This window comes from Cupressus sempervirens, chromosome 7 (genome assembly GCF_028749045.1).
Source record: "Cupressus sempervirens isolate cs-2001-9-10 chromosome 7, ASM2874904v1, whole genome shotgun sequence".
Classification (NCBI taxonomy): domain Eukaryota; kingdom Viridiplantae; phylum Streptophyta; class Pinopsida; order Cupressales; family Cupressaceae; genus Cupressus; species Cupressus sempervirens.
The window spans coordinates 851245214-851265706 of record NC_143124.1 but is presented as its reverse complement, the minus strand read 5'-3'; the positions used below and the strand labels follow the sequence as shown (position 1 = coordinate 851265706).

The 20493-nt window shown below is 37.2% G+C and overlaps 2 protein-coding genes across 6 annotated transcripts in view; one reads left to right on the top strand and one right to left on the bottom strand.

Annotated features, from left to right (window-relative positions):
• Positions 1–20493, bottom strand: part of LOC149550096 (lysine-specific demethylase JMJ18-like) — a 91772-nt gene that overhangs the window by 51320 nt on the left and 19959 nt on the right. For all 5 annotated transcript variants that reach the window (XM_089793245.1, XM_089793241.1, XM_089793244.1 and 2 more), the window contains 9 exons: positions 14855–14953; positions 14391–14462; positions 14225–14302; positions 13598–14122; positions 13204–13428; positions 10860–11021; positions 6987–7355; positions 5548–6868; positions 5318–5421 (listed from right to left, as the gene is read on the bottom strand). In XM_089793245.1, the coding sequence (XP_089649371.1) occupies positions 5318–5421; positions 5548–6868; positions 6987–7355; positions 10860–11021; positions 13204–13428; positions 13598–14122; positions 14225–14302; positions 14391–14462; positions 14855–14908 (2910 nt within the window). In that variant the 5' untranslated portion in view covers positions 14909–14953. The remainder of the gene's footprint in view (positions 1–5317; positions 5422–5547; positions 6869–6986; positions 7356–10859; positions 11022–13203; positions 13429–13597; positions 14123–14224; positions 14303–14390; positions 14463–14854; positions 14954–20493) is intronic.
• Positions 917–3564, top strand: LOC149550097 (uncharacterized). The gene is made up of 3 exons (XM_089793246.1): positions 917–3059; positions 3154–3432; positions 3540–3564. Exon 1 carries the CDS (start codon positions 1214–1216, stop codon positions 2414–2416), a length of 1203 nt encoding a protein of 400 aa, XP_089649372.1. The 5' UTR covers positions 917–1213; the 3' UTR covers positions 2417–3059; positions 3154–3432; positions 3540–3564.

Sequence of the window (20493 nt, the reverse complement as noted above, 5' to 3'; positions counted from 1 at the left end):
TAAAAAATGCTGAGGAGAGCACTGAACAAATTTCCACAATCTCCCGCTCAGTGTCACCCGAGGGTCTAAGGATTCGAACCTGTGACCAAGCTCTGATACCACTTGTTAGAATGGGGTTGTCATTGCACCAAAAGACAGATTTGTCAATGCCTAATACAACCACTCAACTTATAGTACATAGGAGGCAGTTAAGCCTTTGTCACAAATCTCGAGGGGAGCGCTGAACAAATTTCCAGCAAATATGTCATAATAGATCTTACTCTTTACTTGCCCATTGTTATCCTTCAAATCATTCTTTCTGTTGGTACCTTAGTATTTGTAATTGATATATAAATCTTTGTTGGTATAATTATCATGCAAGCAAATCTCTATTCTTAGTTTTATATTAAAGGAGTCACTTCTTTTATCGTAAACATTTATTCCTCCTCAATGTTAGCTATTGACCATGATGATACTGTCAAATTAATGATTATGAATTACCTATGACTTATTCTCTCCAACTCATTGCATGAACACAAAGTTGATTGCATTCCTTGCTTTCATTTAGTGGTTGTTTAGGAATCGATGAAAGCACTGAAAGAAACCCTATCTGAGCATTAGGGAAGTCATATTATAGTGCTTAGCTTATTCCCTTAGTTACCGGATTCGCCTGGAAATGGCCGGATCCGGACTCGGGTCCGATTCGGATCCGGATCCACGTATGGATCCGTGAGGATCCGGGCAGGATTCGTAATCCTGCCTGTGGATCCATAAGGATCCGCGGGCAATCCGGATCCACGTATGGATCCGTGAGGATCCGGGCAGGATTCGTAATCCTGCCTGTGGATCCATAAGGATCCGCGGCCCGCGGATCCTTACGGATCCACAGGCAGGATTGCGAATCCTACGCGGATCCGCGGCAATGACAAGAGGAACTTGCAAAAACGTGGGCCCATTATCATTTTTTAATGTTTTTTTTTTGCCCTAAAGGCCCTAAACCCTAAAAACGACCCTCTAAATCACAATGCAAGTTCATTTGCTCTCTATTTTGCTCTCTCATACTTGCTAGTTTGAAGTGAAGTGCTTGGATTCGAAGGAGATCGGTTGTGGAGCTTCAAATACCTTGCAAGAAGTGTTAAAGGTATGCATTTCAACCATATTCTTGAATTCTTTCATAGATTATTGATTTATTTTTAGTTTTCCAAATTTTCAAGTTTTTGTGCAAGTGTGAAGCATGGTTTTCTTTCACTTTTTTTTTCTAGATTGCAAGAATAGAACAATGAGTAGTCAAGGCTCAGTGGGTGGGGGTGGGGCTGCATCACCAAGCTTCAAAATTGATAAGGGGTCTCCTTTATGGAGACACACAACAAGAGTTGCACAATGTCCTGGGGGTGGGGCATACATATGGAAATGTAATTTTTGCAACATACAACATAGAAGCTCCTATTCCCGAGTGAAACTACATTTTTTGGGCCCTGCGGGTGAAGGAATTCACATGTGTCAAGGTAGTGATAAGAAGGGATTACTAGCTGCACAAATAGCAGCATTAGCAAAAGAGCAAGATGACGCTGATAGAGCAGTTGCAAAAGCAAAACGTGGTGCTTCCAAAAAAACAAATATACCAACACCATCATCTGATCAAACAAACACAAGAACACATCCTTTTTTGCCTATGCCAACTACAAATGATGAAGATGAAGACCCATCTCCACTCACCTGCAAGAGAGGCCCACTAGATAGGGCATTCCAAATTGAAAAGAGAGACATTGCTGATCACAAAATTGGACGTTGTTTAATTGCAAATGGTGTTTCATTTAATTTTGCTAGATCACCTTATTTTAGGGAGATGGTGGAAGCAATAAATGATGCACCCCATGGTTACAAACCGCCTGGTTATGAGAAGTTGCGCACTACCATATTACATGATGAGAGGAAAAATGTAGAGGCTCAACTTCAACCAATAAGAGATTTTTGGCTTCAATCGGGTGTGTCTACTATTTTGGATGGTTGGAAAGATTGTAGAAATCGTCCATTGATCAATGTTATTGCTGTATGCCCTAAGGGGGCAATGTTCTTGAAGGCAGTTGATTGTGAAGGGCAAGTGAAAGATGCAGAATTTATTTCACGCATTCTCATTGATGCCATAGAGTCGGTGGGTCCTGATAATGTTGTCCAAGTGGTCACGGACAATGCAAAAGTTTGCAGGGCTGCAGGGATAATTGTAGAGTCTAGATATGATCATATCTTTTGGACACCATGCACCGTCCACTCTCTCAATTTAGTGATGAAAGCAATTGGCACCGAAATAGATTGGGTGAAAAGGATATATGAGGAAGCTGAAGAGATTCAAATGTTTGTGACAAATCACCACATGTCACAAGCAATTTTTAGGAGTTTCTTGGACTTGGAGTTATTGAAGGTAAATTTTTATATTTAATATATAATTGAATATTATTGGATTCCACAATTATTAATTTTTGTTGTTGTTTACATTAACATGTTTTAATTTTTAAATGTTTTACTAACTTGAGTTTAACATGTTCTTAGGTTGCTGAAACCCGCTTTGCCTCTCACACAATCGTCTTGAGACGACTTGTGAAGGTAAAAGAAGCATTGAAGCGTATGGTCATTAGCCCCCAATGGGGCATTTGGAAGAATTCCAATACAGCAAGGGCTTTAAATGTGAGAAGAATGATACTAGATGAGGATTGGTGGGGTCTTGTGAGTTATGTGTTGAAAATCACCAATCCAATAATGGCAATGCTTCGCTTCGCAGATAGTGATGAGCCATGCCTTGGGGATATTTATGATTCCATGGATAGTATGCTGGAAAAAATTAAAATGGTAAGTTTTACGCTCTTTTACAACAATTTTTTATTTGAGAGATATCTAGATTCTAAAGTTTAAATTGACATATTCACTAATTATAATTATTATTCATATTTCATATCTTAGGTCATACAGAGGAGGGAGAATGATCATGAGGACACCCTTTACAAGAAGGTGGAAAAAATTGTTCATCATCGATGGAACAAGATGACCACACCTTTGCACCTCCTTGCATATGCTCTATCCCCGAGGTACTGTAGTTCTTATCAAATGTTTGTGCTTATTTTATCCAATGTTTGTGCTATTGATATTTGATAGTGTTCAATTGTCTTTTGTTATCCCCAGGTACTATAGTGCAGATGTACTTCGCCTTCCAGGTAGAGTGCCACCATTTAGAGATGCAGAGGTTGCAGATGGGTATAAGAGGGCACTAGCTAGGATATTCCAAGATCCAGAGATTGGGGGGCAATTGTGAGGAGTGAATTTGCTGCTTTCAACTCAGGTGAGGATTTCGACCCTATTGCCATAGCAGACCAAAGCAGGATGGGTGCCATCAAATGGTGGTACCTTCATGGGCAAGCCTTCACGTACCTCCAACCTCTTGCCATAAAGGTCCTATCCCAAGTAAGTTTGTAAAATTAAGCTTAAGGTTAACATTCTCAATTCCTTGAATTTATTATTTAATTTATTTATCTTGATTGTTGTATTGATAATTTTTAATTTCTCTTTAGGTTGCCAGCTCTTCTGCCACTGAGCAGAATTGGAGTACTTACTCCTATATCCACTCAATCAAACGCAATTGGTTGGCTCCAAAAAAATCAGAAGACCTTGTGTTCATTCACAACAATTTGCACTTGTTGTCACAGAAGGATCCTAAGTACAAGAAGGGGCCCGAAAAGCTTTGGGATGTAGCACCCGAGACTCCTGATTTAGATATGACCATCCGAGATCTTGCTAGATCCACTTTGATTGATGTGGATGATGAGGAGGAGGATTATGAGTTAACAATCCCCTCTACTACTAGTGGTTTGGGTTCCTCTACTGATACAGATGCAGCACTTGCAGCTCACCAGTACCCCTCTGATGCGGATTTTCTTGAAAATCCATTTGATGATTAAATAAAAAACTTTAGTGTTGACTCTTGACTCTTTTATGAGTAAATCATGTTATAAACTTTAAGTTTAATGATCTATATTTTGAATGTTACAAACTTTCACTTTCAGTAATTCAATGTGAATGTGTTGATTTTCTTTATAATCGTGAAAATAGATTAATTATCAATGTCATTGATCAAGTATACTAGATTCATACTATGAAATGATTTAGTTTTAGAATTATGTATATTTCTCTTATTTTTTAGTATATATATTGCATATATATATATATATATATATATATATATATATATATATATATATATATATATATATATATATATATATATATATATATATATATATATATATATATATATATGCACGAATCCTCCACGAATCATAATTGGGAAAAAAAAAAATCCCGAATCCACGAATCTGATTCACGTGCCCGAATCGGATTCGTGTCACGAATCGGCAACTAAGGTTATTTTAACTTTAATACTTATCATGATGTTCGATTTTGACTAATATTCGAGTTGACGATTAAGATGATGATGGAGTTTGCTATGTTATTTGACTACTATTAATATGGTGAGGTATTTTTAACTTAATCACAGCTGTAAATATGCATATATTTCTAACTTTTATATGTTTTTGTCTAAATGAACCCAGCCTATAAAAGAGATTTTATTGAACCCGTGGACTGAACCCTTGAACCTGAACCAGTACTAGAACTGATAACTCAGATGCAATCTTGATTAATTTGTAAAATTAATATTAATATTAACTTTTTTTATAATTAATTATTAAACTATATATTTATTTTTATTATTGCATAGGATTTATAAATATATCTATACATTAAAGATATTAGGAAGTATCAAATATGTATATTGCCCCTAATATTTCAGATTTTTAGCTACAAATATGTGTGTGCCTGTCTGTAGACAAACCCAAATCCAAATTTTTTTTTACCAAATCTGCAAACTATACCAGTAATAGAATTAGCATATTAGCTTTTACACCCAAATAAATACTGAAAGGCTTGAGACGGATGTTTTCCTCAGTAACAAGAGGCCTTTTTATAGCAGGCTGTGAAAAAACCTGCATTTTGAGTAAATGGTACTGGCTATGTTAGTGCTGTGCAGGCAAGATACCAAGAAAAGCATTATATCATTTGGGTTCTCATGTTGGAGTGTCGAATTCCTCAGCTTCTCCTTACAAAGTAGAATTACTTCATAATTGTAGACAAGAAAATTTACCTTGTTGACATCTTACTCAGTTACAGGTGAACTAGCATTAGATAAATTACAAGATACAAGATACAAAGGAACAAACAAGTCTGATTACCAGCTGCCAGAGTATCCATGGTCTAGACCATTTTTACAATGAGTACATTAAATATTTATTACCTTAAATACTGGTCCCTTTAGTCCAGCATCCAGAACTTCTGAAATATAAGTGCACATCTCTGCCGGATCTAAAACACTGTAGAATGTTACACAGCTTTTATATCCTATCAAACGCAGCAATCAAAACAAATACATAGTGTGATGACATGATTGCAAAACTCAATATAAGCCTTTCAAACATATACACCTAGAACTGCCAAAACAACAAGAAAATTTGAAATTCACAGTACCTCTGGGAAATATAGTCTCACTGTTGTACCAAGGCTTGCAGGGCTCAATAATCCCAACATCAAGAACATGAACATCATAACTAGCAGACGCATGAAGCACACCAGCAGAAGAATGATCTTTATGCATATCTAATGGATCTATATTGCCTGAAATTATCTTGTTATCATTCTCCACATGATTTGTTCTGGGAACTGCCTTGATATGTTCCATTGTTTTAATGCATTCTGAAGCTATAGTACATGGGGGATTTGGACAGTAAAAATGTCTTCCACCCAGAGCTGCCCTGTCCGACAAGTTACTGTTAAAGGAATCCCTTGACCGAAATTTAGTTTCAGATGGTAATTGTGTTTGCAACTCCACATCTTGCATAAATGGAGGTTCAATATGGGGTTGGGATTTTTTTGGTATGGAGTCTGTATCCACACAGCTACTAGAATTTGGTAAAATATGGGAAACTTTCCCTTGGTGGAGCTCAGTCTGCTTAAGATGGTCTTGATCTGTTGTCAACTCTGCAGGTTCTGCAGAATCCATGTTTAACGAATGTTCTCTGTCACTAAATGAGGTATTCACCATATATTGTTTCTTGTCTTCAATTATCTCTTTCTTAAAAGGCTTCTCAGCAGATGACATATCCACTGCCGTTCTCTCATTGCAGTCATCTATCTTATCAAAATCTCTCATGCTGTCAAGTTCATGTCTGTTTTCTTCAATTTTTCCCTCTCTACAATTAATATCTGCAGCATCTTCGTCATCACTAAGTACTATAGTTTCAACGTAAGTTGCTGATTGTGAATCCTTTGCTCTTGGTAGATCTTTGCCTACTGATCTATCTTGAGAATTTGGAGATTCATGGACCCATGGCGGGCCCCTAAGAGAACTTTCCCTAAGCGGAGGCATAGAATTGGAAGAAGAAAGAGGAGACGTGGAAGAAGAAAGAGGAGAAGTAAGTTCTTGCAAAAGTTGTTCTTGAGTTTTGAACAAGTTAACATAAGAAGCTGATGTTAAGCCTAAATCTTGATTGGCCCATCTATTGATTGAACTTCGTTTTCCTCCTAGAGCTTCAATGAGAATATATAACTCACTCACACCATATCTATAGAGGAAAAACTTAGTACTCCAATCACATGAACAAAGTTGATTTTTGTGTTCTAGGCAAGCAAAAGTTTCTGGACAGCAAACACAACCTACCGCTGAAAGATGCAAATCATAATAGCAGGCAAAGCATTCTCTGTCTTTCTTGTCAAAGTGCCTGTCCATTTTTCTTGCAATCGGGAAATTTGGAAAACATGCTCTTCTTGCAGACTCCCTTTCTACACGAGCCTAACAACGAAAGAAAGCAAAAGAAACAAAATGTTAATTAGTAATGCAAGAGAGGCAATGTTTATAGTACACTATCTCAATACTCTCCTAAAAATGCTATTTTTTGGGCAATTTCTACCTTAAGAGCCTTTGTAAGCAAACCATCTTGCCCACAGAACCCATGCCATCCTGCACAAGCAGAGGTATATTTTCCAAACATCGAAAATTCCCAGAGTATTTTTACTGCTTCCCTTGAGGCACCCAAAAGTAACTTGTCATGTGATACAGAAGTTTTACGGAAGAGCTCTTGGTAGAGCTCTGTCGCAATTTGCCCATGTGGTAACCAATCAACTGGTGCCACATTTACAGCTTCAGCACAGTTAAAACCACAGTTAAAACCTGCATGATATGCTCGAGGAAAAGTAAGTACGAACTCCCCCGCTTGCTGAACACACCTGTAAACTGGAACACCTTCACATTTCAAAATAGAAGGAGAAAGTTGAGTAACCTGTTCCAAGACAAAAGTTAAAATATCAAAACTCATGTCTCTAGAAAAGGACTTAAAAATCCAGACTTTCTCAACGATATCCATAAACATTCCAGCAATCAGTTGCATGGTACCAGTAACCAAGCATAGTGGCATATCATAACAATTTAATAATTTATCCATCCCTGTTATCAAAATTTAAAACCACAGATATGACAATGGAATATAGAGAGTATTTTAATATAATAAACTCTAACCATCATTGTTGTCAGTTTAAACAGTAGCAATGAGGGGTGGACTACATGATCTCTATTCTAGAAGGATTTTTTCTTAGAATATCATTCTCGAATATCACATTTTGAATATGTACATGGCTAAAGAATTCTCTTGTGCAGAAGGCTCTTTTGCATTGCGCAAGATTCATGTTCCTGTGAATCCTCATGGTGACTTAAACATCAAAAAGGTTAGATCCACCTCAAGCAAGTAAGATGACTTCTTACATTAATAGGAAGTTCATGTATCTCTGGTAGTGGGTAGCAGATGATTATGTTCATATGAATGTCTTGATAATTTTGTATCTTTGCACATACAGATATTTGTTAAAATTATAAGAACCTTGAATGAATCTTATCTCTTGAGTGTCATTGTACCTCTATGGCTAGTCAAATTGAGTTTAAAAGAACAGAAATGCTATTAGATCTGGTGATAAAATGTGTCCATAATTTTGTATCCTTGCATGTACAGATGTTTGCTAGATTGATAATGACCTTGTAGGAGTCATGTGTTGAGTGTCACCATGCATCCATGGCTAATAATGAGTATAACAGAATAGAAACACCATCAAGGACTGCCAACTGCAACTGTAGGAAGAGTTAAACAAAACTAACAAATTATCAAAGTTGTTGGCTTCTCAGCCTTCATTTACATCTTTGAATGTGTGCGTTTGCATTGATTAGATGAGAAAATGGCCCAAATAAACAAAGACAGATGCATCATACATTACTAGCAAAATGAAAACAAGGTAAGTATGTACCATTCTTAGAAAGGGCTGTGAGATTCTTAATTGACACCAATGTAAAGTAAATACAATTAGTTATCTCAAAGTAAAATGAGAATGAATCAGTACAACCATGTGACTTAAGTTTCCAACATAGTTTTTTATTTTGTTCTTAATGAGATACATATGTACATTTTATAGCCTTAAGTTGTTCATTTTTCAATATTTTGTATGTTTTATTTTCAAATGAGGTAAACTCATGTTCACCATTTCCCCTGTTCTAACATAACTTTATTGAGAAGTCATAAAGCTTTTGGATATAGCTTAAACTCATTGACACATGTTAGCATCATATGGTAATTGAGCTAGTATTATTTTGAAATAAACTGTGTAAATTTTTTTGGGGGGGGAATAGGCTTACACAATTTATTTCAAAAGCTAGTACCATTTTTAAATAAATTGTGTAAGTTTGTTTTTGGGAATAAAATTACACAATTTATTTTAAAAGCATTCATCTTCATGGACTATATAAGAAATCGTGTCTCCGTCTGGCAATTTTCAGTGATGAACATGATAAAAATTATAAAATATACCACTTATCATTGTGAATCAACAGTTTGTTGAATTTTGTCATTGATGACCAAGGTCGTATAAATTTCGGAGGATTGTACAAAGTAATAAAGCATTGGAATGGGCTATCTCATTGTCCAGCCACTTGATCTGCCTGGTTGTCTATTTGAGCTGCTTGGTTGCATGGTTGATCTACTTAGTGATCTGGATGAGCTACTTGATTACTTGGTTGAGCTACTTGATTTCTAATTGAGTTGCTTGATTGTCTAGTTGAGTTACTTAGCTGTCTGCTTAGGCTGGCTACTTGGCTACTTTACCTTTCCTTGTACCATGTCAGATTGACACGTCAAAGGTTGAGTTAAAAAATATATTAATCTTTTATGGAAAAAAAATCCTTTTAGTGCATATGTTTGACAGGTCAAAGGTTGAATTTTAAAATATATTAAACATTTACGGAATTTGAATCAATTACCACTCATTTATATGGGTGATTAATTTGGTGTGATAATCGTTGACATATGGCCTACTATAATAACTCAGCTTTCATTATATAGATTTAATGTTTGCTGGACGGTTTAGAAATTCAAGCTTGGCGTTTTTGGTTGAAATAATATTCATTAATTCATGCACCTAGTTTAAGTGCAGTGGTTTCAGTTTCTTCCTTTCTAATGTTTGTCATTGCACCTCAGTTAGGAGCTTCTTAACAAGATTCCTGGCTCGATACTATTTGCAGAAAAAGAAAAACATTATTACTGAGAGACTTGGATGATATTGTCTTATGAGGATTATTTCAGATATATTGAGTGCATTTTTCTGATGACTGTGCATGTGTTCAGCAAACTGGGTTGATGTGGACTTGATTTTATGCAGGTTATTTTGGGATGTGTGTTGAATATTCATTCACTGTATGGATGGTTAAAAAGTTCAAAAGGAGAAAAATGTGATCTGAGTAGCCATGATAATTGTATTTCAGTTTTTAATAAAAGGTTTGAATGAAATCGTATGGAATTTGTGACTAAGGGGAGAGGAGGTTGGCGTATACTCAGAAAGTGATTCCTTGAGTAACATGAGATTGAAGAAACCATGTATAAAGCAATAGACATTTGAGCTGAATTTTGTTGAATGATATAGCTGAATTTTGTTCAAGAATATATGCTTTTAGAGACGTGCAGAGGATGTTTTTGGATGTATCAAAAAGTTGAGAAGTTTGAAGATGTGAAGTTGCTGTTATAAAGTCAAGCATGTTCGTCGTGCATGCATAGAGAGGAGAGTGTATGATGATAATGGTGTAAATGCGCTTTAGCTATTATCTGTGAGTAATTTTCCAGAACCATGTACTGGACTCTGGAGCATCTAAATTAAAGGCAGAGCTTCATGTGAATTGTCATTTTACATGGCTGCTGAAGCCTATCTTTGGGATTGAATTTTTTCTGCTATTAAAGAATGATTTGCTGCTGCTATGCCAGATTAATGGGGGCTGTACAATTACTGCATAGTGTTTTGAACGCAGCAATTTGTTTTAAGATTTAAAAAAGGGGATGCGATGTTCACTCTAATAAGTGTTATTGAGTTTTACATTTGAGTTGGGGCCTCAGCTGATCAGAGTTGGTGTTTCAAGGACTTATGTAATCTAGGTTGGTACCCATTGGGTTGGTTTTCATTTTGTTAATAAAAGCTATTGTATGTCGTAGTTTTCTACCAAAAGGGTTTTCCAGAAGAAATTTGGTGTTTGTGTCTTAATGGTTGCTCTCTTTATGTTTTGTGTGGTTCCATGCTTTTAAAAGTTAAAAATTTAGAAATAGTGATTCAGCTCCCCTACTCTCGGTATTTCTAGTGTGCTCTTCACAGTTCTCTCTTTCTAAACACTTAAGGTTGATTCAACTAGAACAATCATGGTAATGACTAAAATCCCAACAAATAGGAATTATAAGTAATAAAGATAAACAAGTGGTAGTTACCAGCTTTTGCAACAAGTCAGGTTGTTCTTCAAATAGATGGGGTAAATGCTTTCTCATTGCATTTTCGAACTTCACAGCTGCACATCCTGGCACACCATACCAAACTTTTGGAGCACCCCAATGCAAATAATTCAGTGAGTAGAAGTGATGATCCTCTACATGCTGCAACCAGAGATATTGGTGTCAGTACACAATTCTATCCACATTTTTTTTCACCATTCAGTATGCAACTCTCTGAAGTTTTCGATTGTTTTTCTATAATATTTAGTTCTCCTTGAACTGCTTTTAATGAGCAGAGTGGACCCCAACTTCTACTCACAATGAAATCCTATGTGATGTTTTGGTAAAATGAAGATATACAAAAAGCATGAATTGCATTTGAAAAATCATGCACTGCAAAATAATGTTACAAATTGAATCTCCTGCCTGTACACAATCAGCATGCAATGCAACCTTAATGAGCACTAGAGGCATTTAGTATGGTGACCATCGAATCTCCCATCAGCTAGTATTCAATTGATCAGCATCTCTTAACATTCACTACCATGCCCACCCCCACTTGGAGTCAGATAATTTATAGATCCATAGACACGTCAAAGCATTCTAATACAAATATGGAGGGTTATAGTCCATTTGAATTATAATATTACTTTCAACTACAGTGTATCAAAATATTTACAAATATGGAAGCACCCGTGATCAAAATAGTATGAGGCTGAAACTAATGGAAATAAATAATGAAATAAGTATGGAAATACACAATACAATTATTATGATAGCTATGAGACTGCATTAGATCAAAGTAAATAAAAAAGGGGAGCATGGGCAACACACAAACATCAGTAAGGCCATTTCAAGTGCTCATGAAACACGAAGAATCTTTAACATTGTGCATTGGTGCAGAAACTATCAGAAAGAAGCATAGAAGATAGCGTATTCAGAGCCATTGGTTAAAATTTTTTAAAATCCTCAAATGCAGATTGGTTCTCTTAGATTCTAACATAAGGTAATTGGCGTCAATTAATTCTGATCTTCTAGGGACATTATGTCCTTCAGAAAGGAAGATGCAATCCACTATTTAGAAAAGTTAAGGCCACACTCATCTACAAGATTTACTTGTTCAATAGGTCAGCATAATTCCTCCAAGAAATAATGGAATATGTGTCAAAGACTCAAAAGTGATATTTCTGATAGAAGTTAAAATGACTACTAACTAATAGTATTAAATTATTAATGATTGCTTAATGCATTTTTTACTGCAGCCAATGTTTACTAGGTCATGCCAAGCTGAAGGTCCCAAGCTGAGTTATTCTTGATTAGTCCTGCATCTCCCAGAATTACTTTTAATTATAAATTTTACACAGTTGAGAATTTCTAACTTCTTCCCAGCTAAGTTAGTATCTTGACAATAAGCTTTCCCAGGAGCAGCTAGGTGATGACATCAAATGAGATGCTTGAGAATGAGTTACATGTGTGGAAGTTGATATCTAATGCAAAATCTTGGCATCAAAGGAGGGGAATTATTTCAAGATTTCAGTTTTGAGTTTTGAGTTTTTCGTGCTCAAGTTTTATTGCTAATCTTGAACCCTGTGTCTATCATTAGCATATTTAAACAAGTTTCAATTACCATAACCGAGGCCATTGTAGAATAAGATTTTACAAAATAAGAAAATTTCAATTAACATAATTTTCAATGAGTTGCATGATCCATAAACTTGAGCCAAATAAAAAAACAATGTTGAAATTAGATATTCAAGAGAAATTGCAATCCTTAAATAAAACAGTGAATTCACATGACATCAATGTCCACAATCTCTCTGCATTGGCTAAAATTTTAAAAACTTCAAAATTTAGTTTTACACTGTTATGACTTATTATGCAATATTACGAACTAAAATTGTTCTTGCATATACTTTGTAATATTAATAGTGGTACTAAAAATTCTTTACAATTTTTAGTTGTTATTAAGAGTTTGTATTTCGATAAAGTTTAGTTGTGATTTAAAGTTTGTATTACACTTCAAATGATGGCCAAATTTCTAATTCTTTCAATCTTAAATATTCATTTTATGAGCCTCCTTGAATCTGTCAAGACTTCAATTTCACTACAACAACATCAAGAGTATTTCAAATGCCAATTATGTGAAAATGAAAACAAATTCAGATTCTATAGAATAAGTAGTATTAAAGTAAAGCAGACATCTAACCTGGAACAAAAAATGCAATAGCTGCATTTTATGCAGAGACTAAAATACAGAAATATACAGAAAGATCTTAAATTTGTTTGCCAGGCGGCAAAATTTCAAATTCAAAAAGAATAGTCTGCTGGCATCAGCCATTCTTACCCAGCAAAATGATGAAAAGCACATTCCTATGTACACCCACGGTACTACCACACCAGAAATATCTCCTTCTTCAAAACAAAGCATTGAACCTGGGAGTCGTGCAATATTGTTTAGATTCCAACCTGATGTCAGGTAAGGATCTGCAAGTTCTTTTGGTGCCCCCACTTGCTCTTTTGGAAATCCACTTCCAAAGCTCCTAGTCTCCACATCTGCTCCATACAACACCTGAGAAACAGTAATGTCTCAATCAATTGTATCACAACCAAATTGCACTTCTATAGGGAAATATTAATCCACTCATTACTATTAAGATATGCAATTACAACATGGAAGGCTGAAAACATTCAATTTTTAAGTGATCACCAATTTGTTTTAGACACAGCTATAAGCAAACCTCTATTTGTTCAGTTGGTTTCTCAACCATGCGCCAATATTCCCCTTCAATATTTTCTACAGAAGGTGCAAACCTTCCTTTTGACCCTTCAAGTACAATACAATCTGAATTGGACTCAACTTCTTGAGACCTAAAATACTGATTTTTGAATTCAGTTGCATACTTCTGAAATGCCTCTAATGTAAATTCTGGTCCAGGATCAAATCCAAAGTCATCTTCCTTAGATGCCAAACATTCTTCTCCAAAATTTGTGACATACAACTCTTCCTGCCTGAAATCTCTTGTCATTCGTGAAAGCCTTCTTCTCTTATGCCTTCCACTATCAGCTTTAGTGAGCATTCCTTTTCTCATTTGAAGCTTGTGAATTTGTTGAACACGTGTATGGAATCGTGTCTTGTGCCACTTAACCTTATCTCGAAGAGGGCAAGGTGGCTTCCAGGAAGGAGGAGGGACAATCCGACAAATGCCATAAGGCTCAGCTATAGGACGTATACTTGCAATGTACTTTAGGGTATCCGTGAACTCCTGAAATCCAAAATATCAAAATTGAATAGTCACCACAAAACCAGATGCGCTGATTAGCCACCAACACTATCTCAAACTTCAATTATAACATGAGTTGCAAACCTCTTCATTGGGATAAAAAGTGGGGGTTGTTTCAAGCGTGGGCCTGTGCCCTCCATCTGGAAGCCATCTTGCCAAGACCTGCATATCAAGGAAGGATCCACCAATTGTTTTTCAAGTAACTGTCTGAATAGGCTGGATATATATTCAAATTATCATTAACAATTACCTTTTGGCATCCATCACACCTAGGGCAACCACGAACAACTCCCTTTGGCAAGGGCAGATTTGTAGTGTACATCTGCAAAGCAAATATTAAAATGAAAACTTCAACCAAATACAAATGAGTTGTTTACCACAGGTGAAATCAAACTCAAAGGTTTTGTAGTAGTTGCTAAATGTTGGCAATAAGTAGCGGTTTCCAGTGACACCACCATGTGTAGCTATTTCTTATACAAATTTCTCAATGCAATCAGATGAATAGAGCCCCCTTAAAAAAAATCCAATCATAGACAGAAGACACCAAATTTTCTGTGAGATACAAACGGGGTGACCATTTATAGACAAAAATGTTCATAGAGATGATTGCCGGCAATTTAAACACGAATTTTGGACCTCAGAAACTATAAATACTGCCTTTCCAATAACACTTTGTAGTGTAAGAATTGGTTGTAACAAACAACTCAAGCTTACCGAACTTGATGTTTCATCCTTAGTCATGCAGGCCTCGGCATGGCCTGACCCCATCAATATGAATCTGCCGCTATGACCATTTACACTTGAGTCATGCCTCTGCAAAGCATTACATTATAAGAAACACTTGCATTTTAACAATTGCAAAATAATTTGCTGCCAATTATGCTCAAACCAATAAAAAAAATATTTACTTTGGAGAATATATAAAGCAAATTTTAGTGAAGTGTAGCTACAAGTAAATTTTAACTCTTGCAAATGAGAACCACCATTGTACATTGTTTCCCCTTGAGATAACTAGCAAACAGCCAGTACAAATAAGAATAAAAAACCCAAAAAAGAGTATGACATATTAAAGCAATTTATTCATCAAGCTACAAAAAGTTTGAAAAAGATGATTGACAACCATTTGATGATGCATGTGCTAGAAATTTTGGAACAAATATAATCAACATATCCCATGTTTATGTTTTCATAATATGTTCTAATTTACGGGATTTCAGAATTGTCTATGTTAAACTATGAGAATTACATGAATGGATTATATAACTGTATCATTATTTCAAACCTAAGGAAGTCCAAAAAATAAAGGAAAGGGTGATGGGGGCGCTGTGCAACACAGAGTAGGCAAAGATAGGCCTTCATTGATGATCGCGCAGGGTTCTAGCCTGTGAGTACCCTCCTTTTCTTTACTAGTTCAAGCCCTCTTTAGTAGGGTGGGGGATTATGGTATTAGCTTGTTTTCTTTCTGTGACGTTTCTTTCATATTATTTGCCCACTCTGAGCTTTGCATAGTCTCCCTTGTTGGGTTGAATTTACAGTTTTTCTATATGTATGAGCCTGGTCATACCCTCACATTAATGGGTGGGAATAACAAGGCATCTAAAGAGCCTCCGATTTCTGTAATAACCCTCCTCAAATCTGCCCTCAAAAATGCTGATGAAAGCTCAAGGAATTTCATCAAACAATTCACATGCAAGGGACGTATGACTGATATAGTATTTCAGCTAGCTTCAAATGACCCTTTTACAATTTGCATCAATGAAAATCTTGTGCTAGAAGACTACAATGGACTACACAAATGACCTAACATGAGTGTGCTACTAATTTTGACAATATTCAGTGCATATATATGATCTAAGCATGAGAAATGAACACCTACAGCCAACTGGCATTTTTACAAACAGTTGGTATGCAAACTAACTAGCTGATAAATAATGATATTAAATTGCTTAAATGACACCAGCAACTATTATCTTCTTAATTGCAATGAAAATTACAATGCTCATGAAATATGGCCAAGACTTTGGCATTTACATGGATTACAAAATGATAATGCTGGTATAATGCACACTTACAGCTGAAAGCTTATAACACCCTAGAAACAATACTAACAAAACACCTGGTTGTAGATGGCTGAAATAATTTTCTTCTATGCTACCCCTTCTACTTTGCTTTTTTCGAACTGCTTTTTCGGCCTGCTTTTTCGTACCCGCTTTTTCAGCCTGCTTTTTCGGTTCCGCTTTTTGAACTGCTTTACGGATTGCTTTTTCCTCCTACTTTTTTGGTTCCGCTTTTTTCGGGCTGCTTTTTCGTATCTGCTTTTTTCAGACTGCTACCATGTTGAATCTCAAGACCATATCTTTCAATGGCGTCAAGATTTCCAGCTTGAAGGGATTTCGTCTTTCAAACTATTGAGATATAATCTCCAGAAAATTCTCCAATTTCTTTGATATTTCCAAGCCTGAATAAATGAAAGCTATCCTCTTCCTTTTAATCCCTTCCTCACTTGCTCCACGCTTTCGTCTTGCCAATGTGGGATAATACATGACTTTTAATATTACTTCTTTTTTTCTTTTTACAAAGTCCATGTATGTACTCAAAAGGGGGACTCTTGATTTTTATAAAGTGACTTTATGAAACATTATAATATTTAATTTAAACAGTCACTTTACCGTTGTAACTTCAAACATTAAAATAATATACCAAATAAACTCGAAATCCCACATATAATAGTTCATTAGAAAGAGCCCAACAAAACGCATCTCATCTTGTCACTGAAAATTGAAGGCACTACATCCCCCTATTGGCTTACTAAAAATAGTAAGTCTTCCTGACAACCCAACAAACGAACTCCGTTTGGCCTGTAATTAAATTTGACGAGGCCAAATAACCTCAGGATCCCTTTTGAAGTCCTGGTTAGCCCTCAAGACCATACAAGAATGGGCTAACGACAACATACCTCCAAACTGGCTAAGTGGGGGACATTAAATCCGCCCCTCTTGAAATTGCTTGTCCCCAAGCAATCTCAACTCAGGATGCTGAATAATCTCCTCTGCCTCCCATGTCGCATCCTCAACTGGTAGGTTCCTCCACTTTACTAGGTACTCCATGATAGTCCGCCTGCAAAGCACCCTCTCCCTGGAGTCAAGTATAGCCTCAAGAATCAAGATAAGTTTTCCCTCATCATCGAGAGGTGGCAATACTACTGAAGGCACCACATTATGCCCCAATGCCTTCTTAAGGCATGACACATGGAACACATTATGTACTTTACTGTCTGCAGACAGCTCCAACTCATAAGCTACCTCACCCACTCTCCTGATTACTTTGAATGGTCCATAGTAGCGTGGTTTCAATTTCTCTGCTCTACTCTTCTTGAGAGAGGACTGTCTATATGGTTGTAACATGAGGTACACCATGTCTCCTACCTCGAAAGATCTCTCAACCCTGTGCTGATCAGCATATTGCTTCTGCTGATTTTGTGCCCTTTGCAAATTTTCCTTCAAGGATCGCATAATGTCCTAACACTCCTGCAATATATCCTTGGCCTTAGGCACCCTACTGTCCCCAAATAACAAATCCAGAAAATTAGGAGCATCATACCCGTACAGTGCCATGAAAGGGGACATTTGAATAGACATATTGAAAGAGGTATTACAGCAGTACTCCCCTAGATGCAGCCACTTCACCCAAGCCTTCTGCTCTCCTGCAATGTAGTTTCGAAGGTACCCCTCAACCCATTTATTCACTATCGCTGTCTGCCCATCAGTTTGGGGGTGGTAACTGGTACTCGGAGTTAGCTCTGTTCCACACAACCTGAACAACTCCTGCCAAAAGTGGCTCATCAACCTACTATCCCTGTCGCTGACTATGTTCCGTGGCATCCCATGTAATCTAAATACCTCTCGAAAGAATAGCTCTGTTGTCTGTACTGTTGAATATGTGGACGAAATCGCAAAGAAATGTGCAAATTTCGTCAATCTGTCTACCACAACAAAAATACAATCCTGACCCTGTACCTTGGGGAGGCCTATAATGAAATCCATGGAAATGCTATCCCACTTCTTCTCTGGTATGGGTAGGGGCTGTAGTAAATCACTTGGAAAGCAATGTTCCTGTTTGTTCTGCTGACATACTGGGCACTCCCTAACAAACTGAAGCACCTCTGTTTTGAGTCCTTTTCAAGTGAAGCGCTCTTTCACCTGCCGATATGTCTTAAAGAATCCGGGATGTCCTGCCAATGGTGAATCATGAAATGCCCTCATAATCTTCTGCTTCATAGCAGACCCGGGTACTAAATAAATCCTTTCTTTGTAGATGATCAAATCATTTACAACAGCGTATCGACTATCCTGAATAGTTCCTTCAATAACACTAGATGCCCAACTATCCTTGGCATACTCTGCCAAGATCAACTCTCTCCAATCGTCCATGACTATCCCAACAGCAAGCAAATGAGGCCTTCTGGATAAAGCATCTACGACGATATTTTTCTTCCCTTTGACATAAACTATGTCAAAATCATAAGCCTGTAACTTACTCACCCATTTCTGTTGCCTGTCATTGAGATCCCTCTGTCCAAGGAAATGTTTCTAGCTGTTATGATCTGTTTTTACTGTGAATCGGCTCCCTGCTAAGTATTGCCTGAACTTAGCTAGCACGTGCATGATTGCTAGCATTTCTTTGTCATAGATGTTGTAAGTTCTCTCAACACCTCGTAATTTCCTGCTCTCATATGCGATGGGATGTTTGTCCTGCATGAGGACAGCTCCTACGCCCTCTCCTGAGGCATCACACTGCAACTCAAAAGGCCTGGTGAAATCTGGAATGGCTAAAACAGGGCATGTACTCATCAGCTCCTTGAACCTGTCAAAACAATCCTGAGCCTTCTCTAACCACTTGAAACTGTCTCTCCGTGTCAAATCTGTAAGTGGTGCTGTTATCTATGAAAATCCCTTCACAAATCTGCAGTAGAACCCGCAAAGCCCAAGAAATCCCTTGAGTTGCGAAATGTTCCTCGGCGGTGGCCAATCCAGAATGGCCCTGATCTTGTCTAGGTCAACCCGAACACTTCCTGCACTAATAATATGCCCTAGATAGAGCAACTCTGTCATCCCGAACTCGCATTTACTCATCTTGGCATATAATGACTCCCTCTCTAGAATGTTGAGCACTGCATCAATATGCTTCAAATGTTCCTCCCAAGTACGGCTGTATATCAGTATATTATCAAAAAAAATCAACACAAACTTCCTCAACTGATCTCTGAATACTCTATTCATAGAGGACTGGAAAGTGGCGAGGGCATTAGTCAACCCAAAGGGCATGACTAAGAACTCAAAATTTCCATAGTGGCATCTAAAAGCTATCTTCTCCACATCCACCTCTCTAACCCGTATTTGGTGGTAGCCGGATCTCAAATCAATTTTAGAGAAGTAGCAGGGACCGTGTAATTCATCAATAAGCTCATCAATGCGCGGAATAGGGTATCGGTTCTTGATTGTCTTCTTGTTTACTTCCCTATAATCAATGCACATCCTCATTGTAACATCCTTCTTCTTCACCAATACTATTGAAGAAGCGAAAGGACTCTTGCTTGGTCGTATGTGCCCCATGTCAATCAACTCCTTGATTGCTTTTTCTATTTCATCTTTATATCTCTTTGGATGGCGGTAGGGTGTGATGATGACTGGCTTAGCCCCTTCCTCTAACTCAATAACATGCTCAATTCCCCTATCCGGGGGTCTCCCTGGAGGTATCTCACCAAACACCTTAGTATGTTTGGTTATTATTTTTTGTACATCAGGGGGATACTCCTGTTTATGTTGCTCTGTCACCTCAGGCATTACTCTGAACTCTACTGTCCACTACACCTGGTCGTGTCTGAAGAAACTCTGCATCCGCTTGAGTGATACCACTCGTAGTCTCCCATCTGACAAACCTCTGAGTACTATCTTCTTACCATTTGCCTCAAACCTCATTTCCATTTTCTGGAGGTTAAATGTAAACTCTTCCAGAGATTTCATCCAATTCATCCCAAGAACAATATCCTGATCACCAATGTTGACAACAAAGAAATCTCCCACCATGTCATAATCTCCCAAACGAAGTTGCAAGTTGGAGATTTTCTTGGTACAGTCGATTTTGAAGCCGTCGGCAATCATCACCTTAAATCCCCTATGCTCTTCTGTATGTAGCCCTCTACGTGTCACAAACTTTTCATCAATGAAGTTATGTGTTGCCCCTGTATCAATGAGTGCCACAAATCTTTGTCCATCCAAAGTTCCCCTAACTCTGAAAGTGACGGCCTCCTGTATACTGGACAACTGAGCTATCGTGCTATCGCTGTGTGCTTC

Coding starts and splice junctions, on each gene's coding strand:
- LOC149550097 (XM_089793246.1), top strand. CDS start 1,214: ATGGTTTTCTTTCACTTTTTTTTTCTAGATTGCAAGAATAGAACAATG.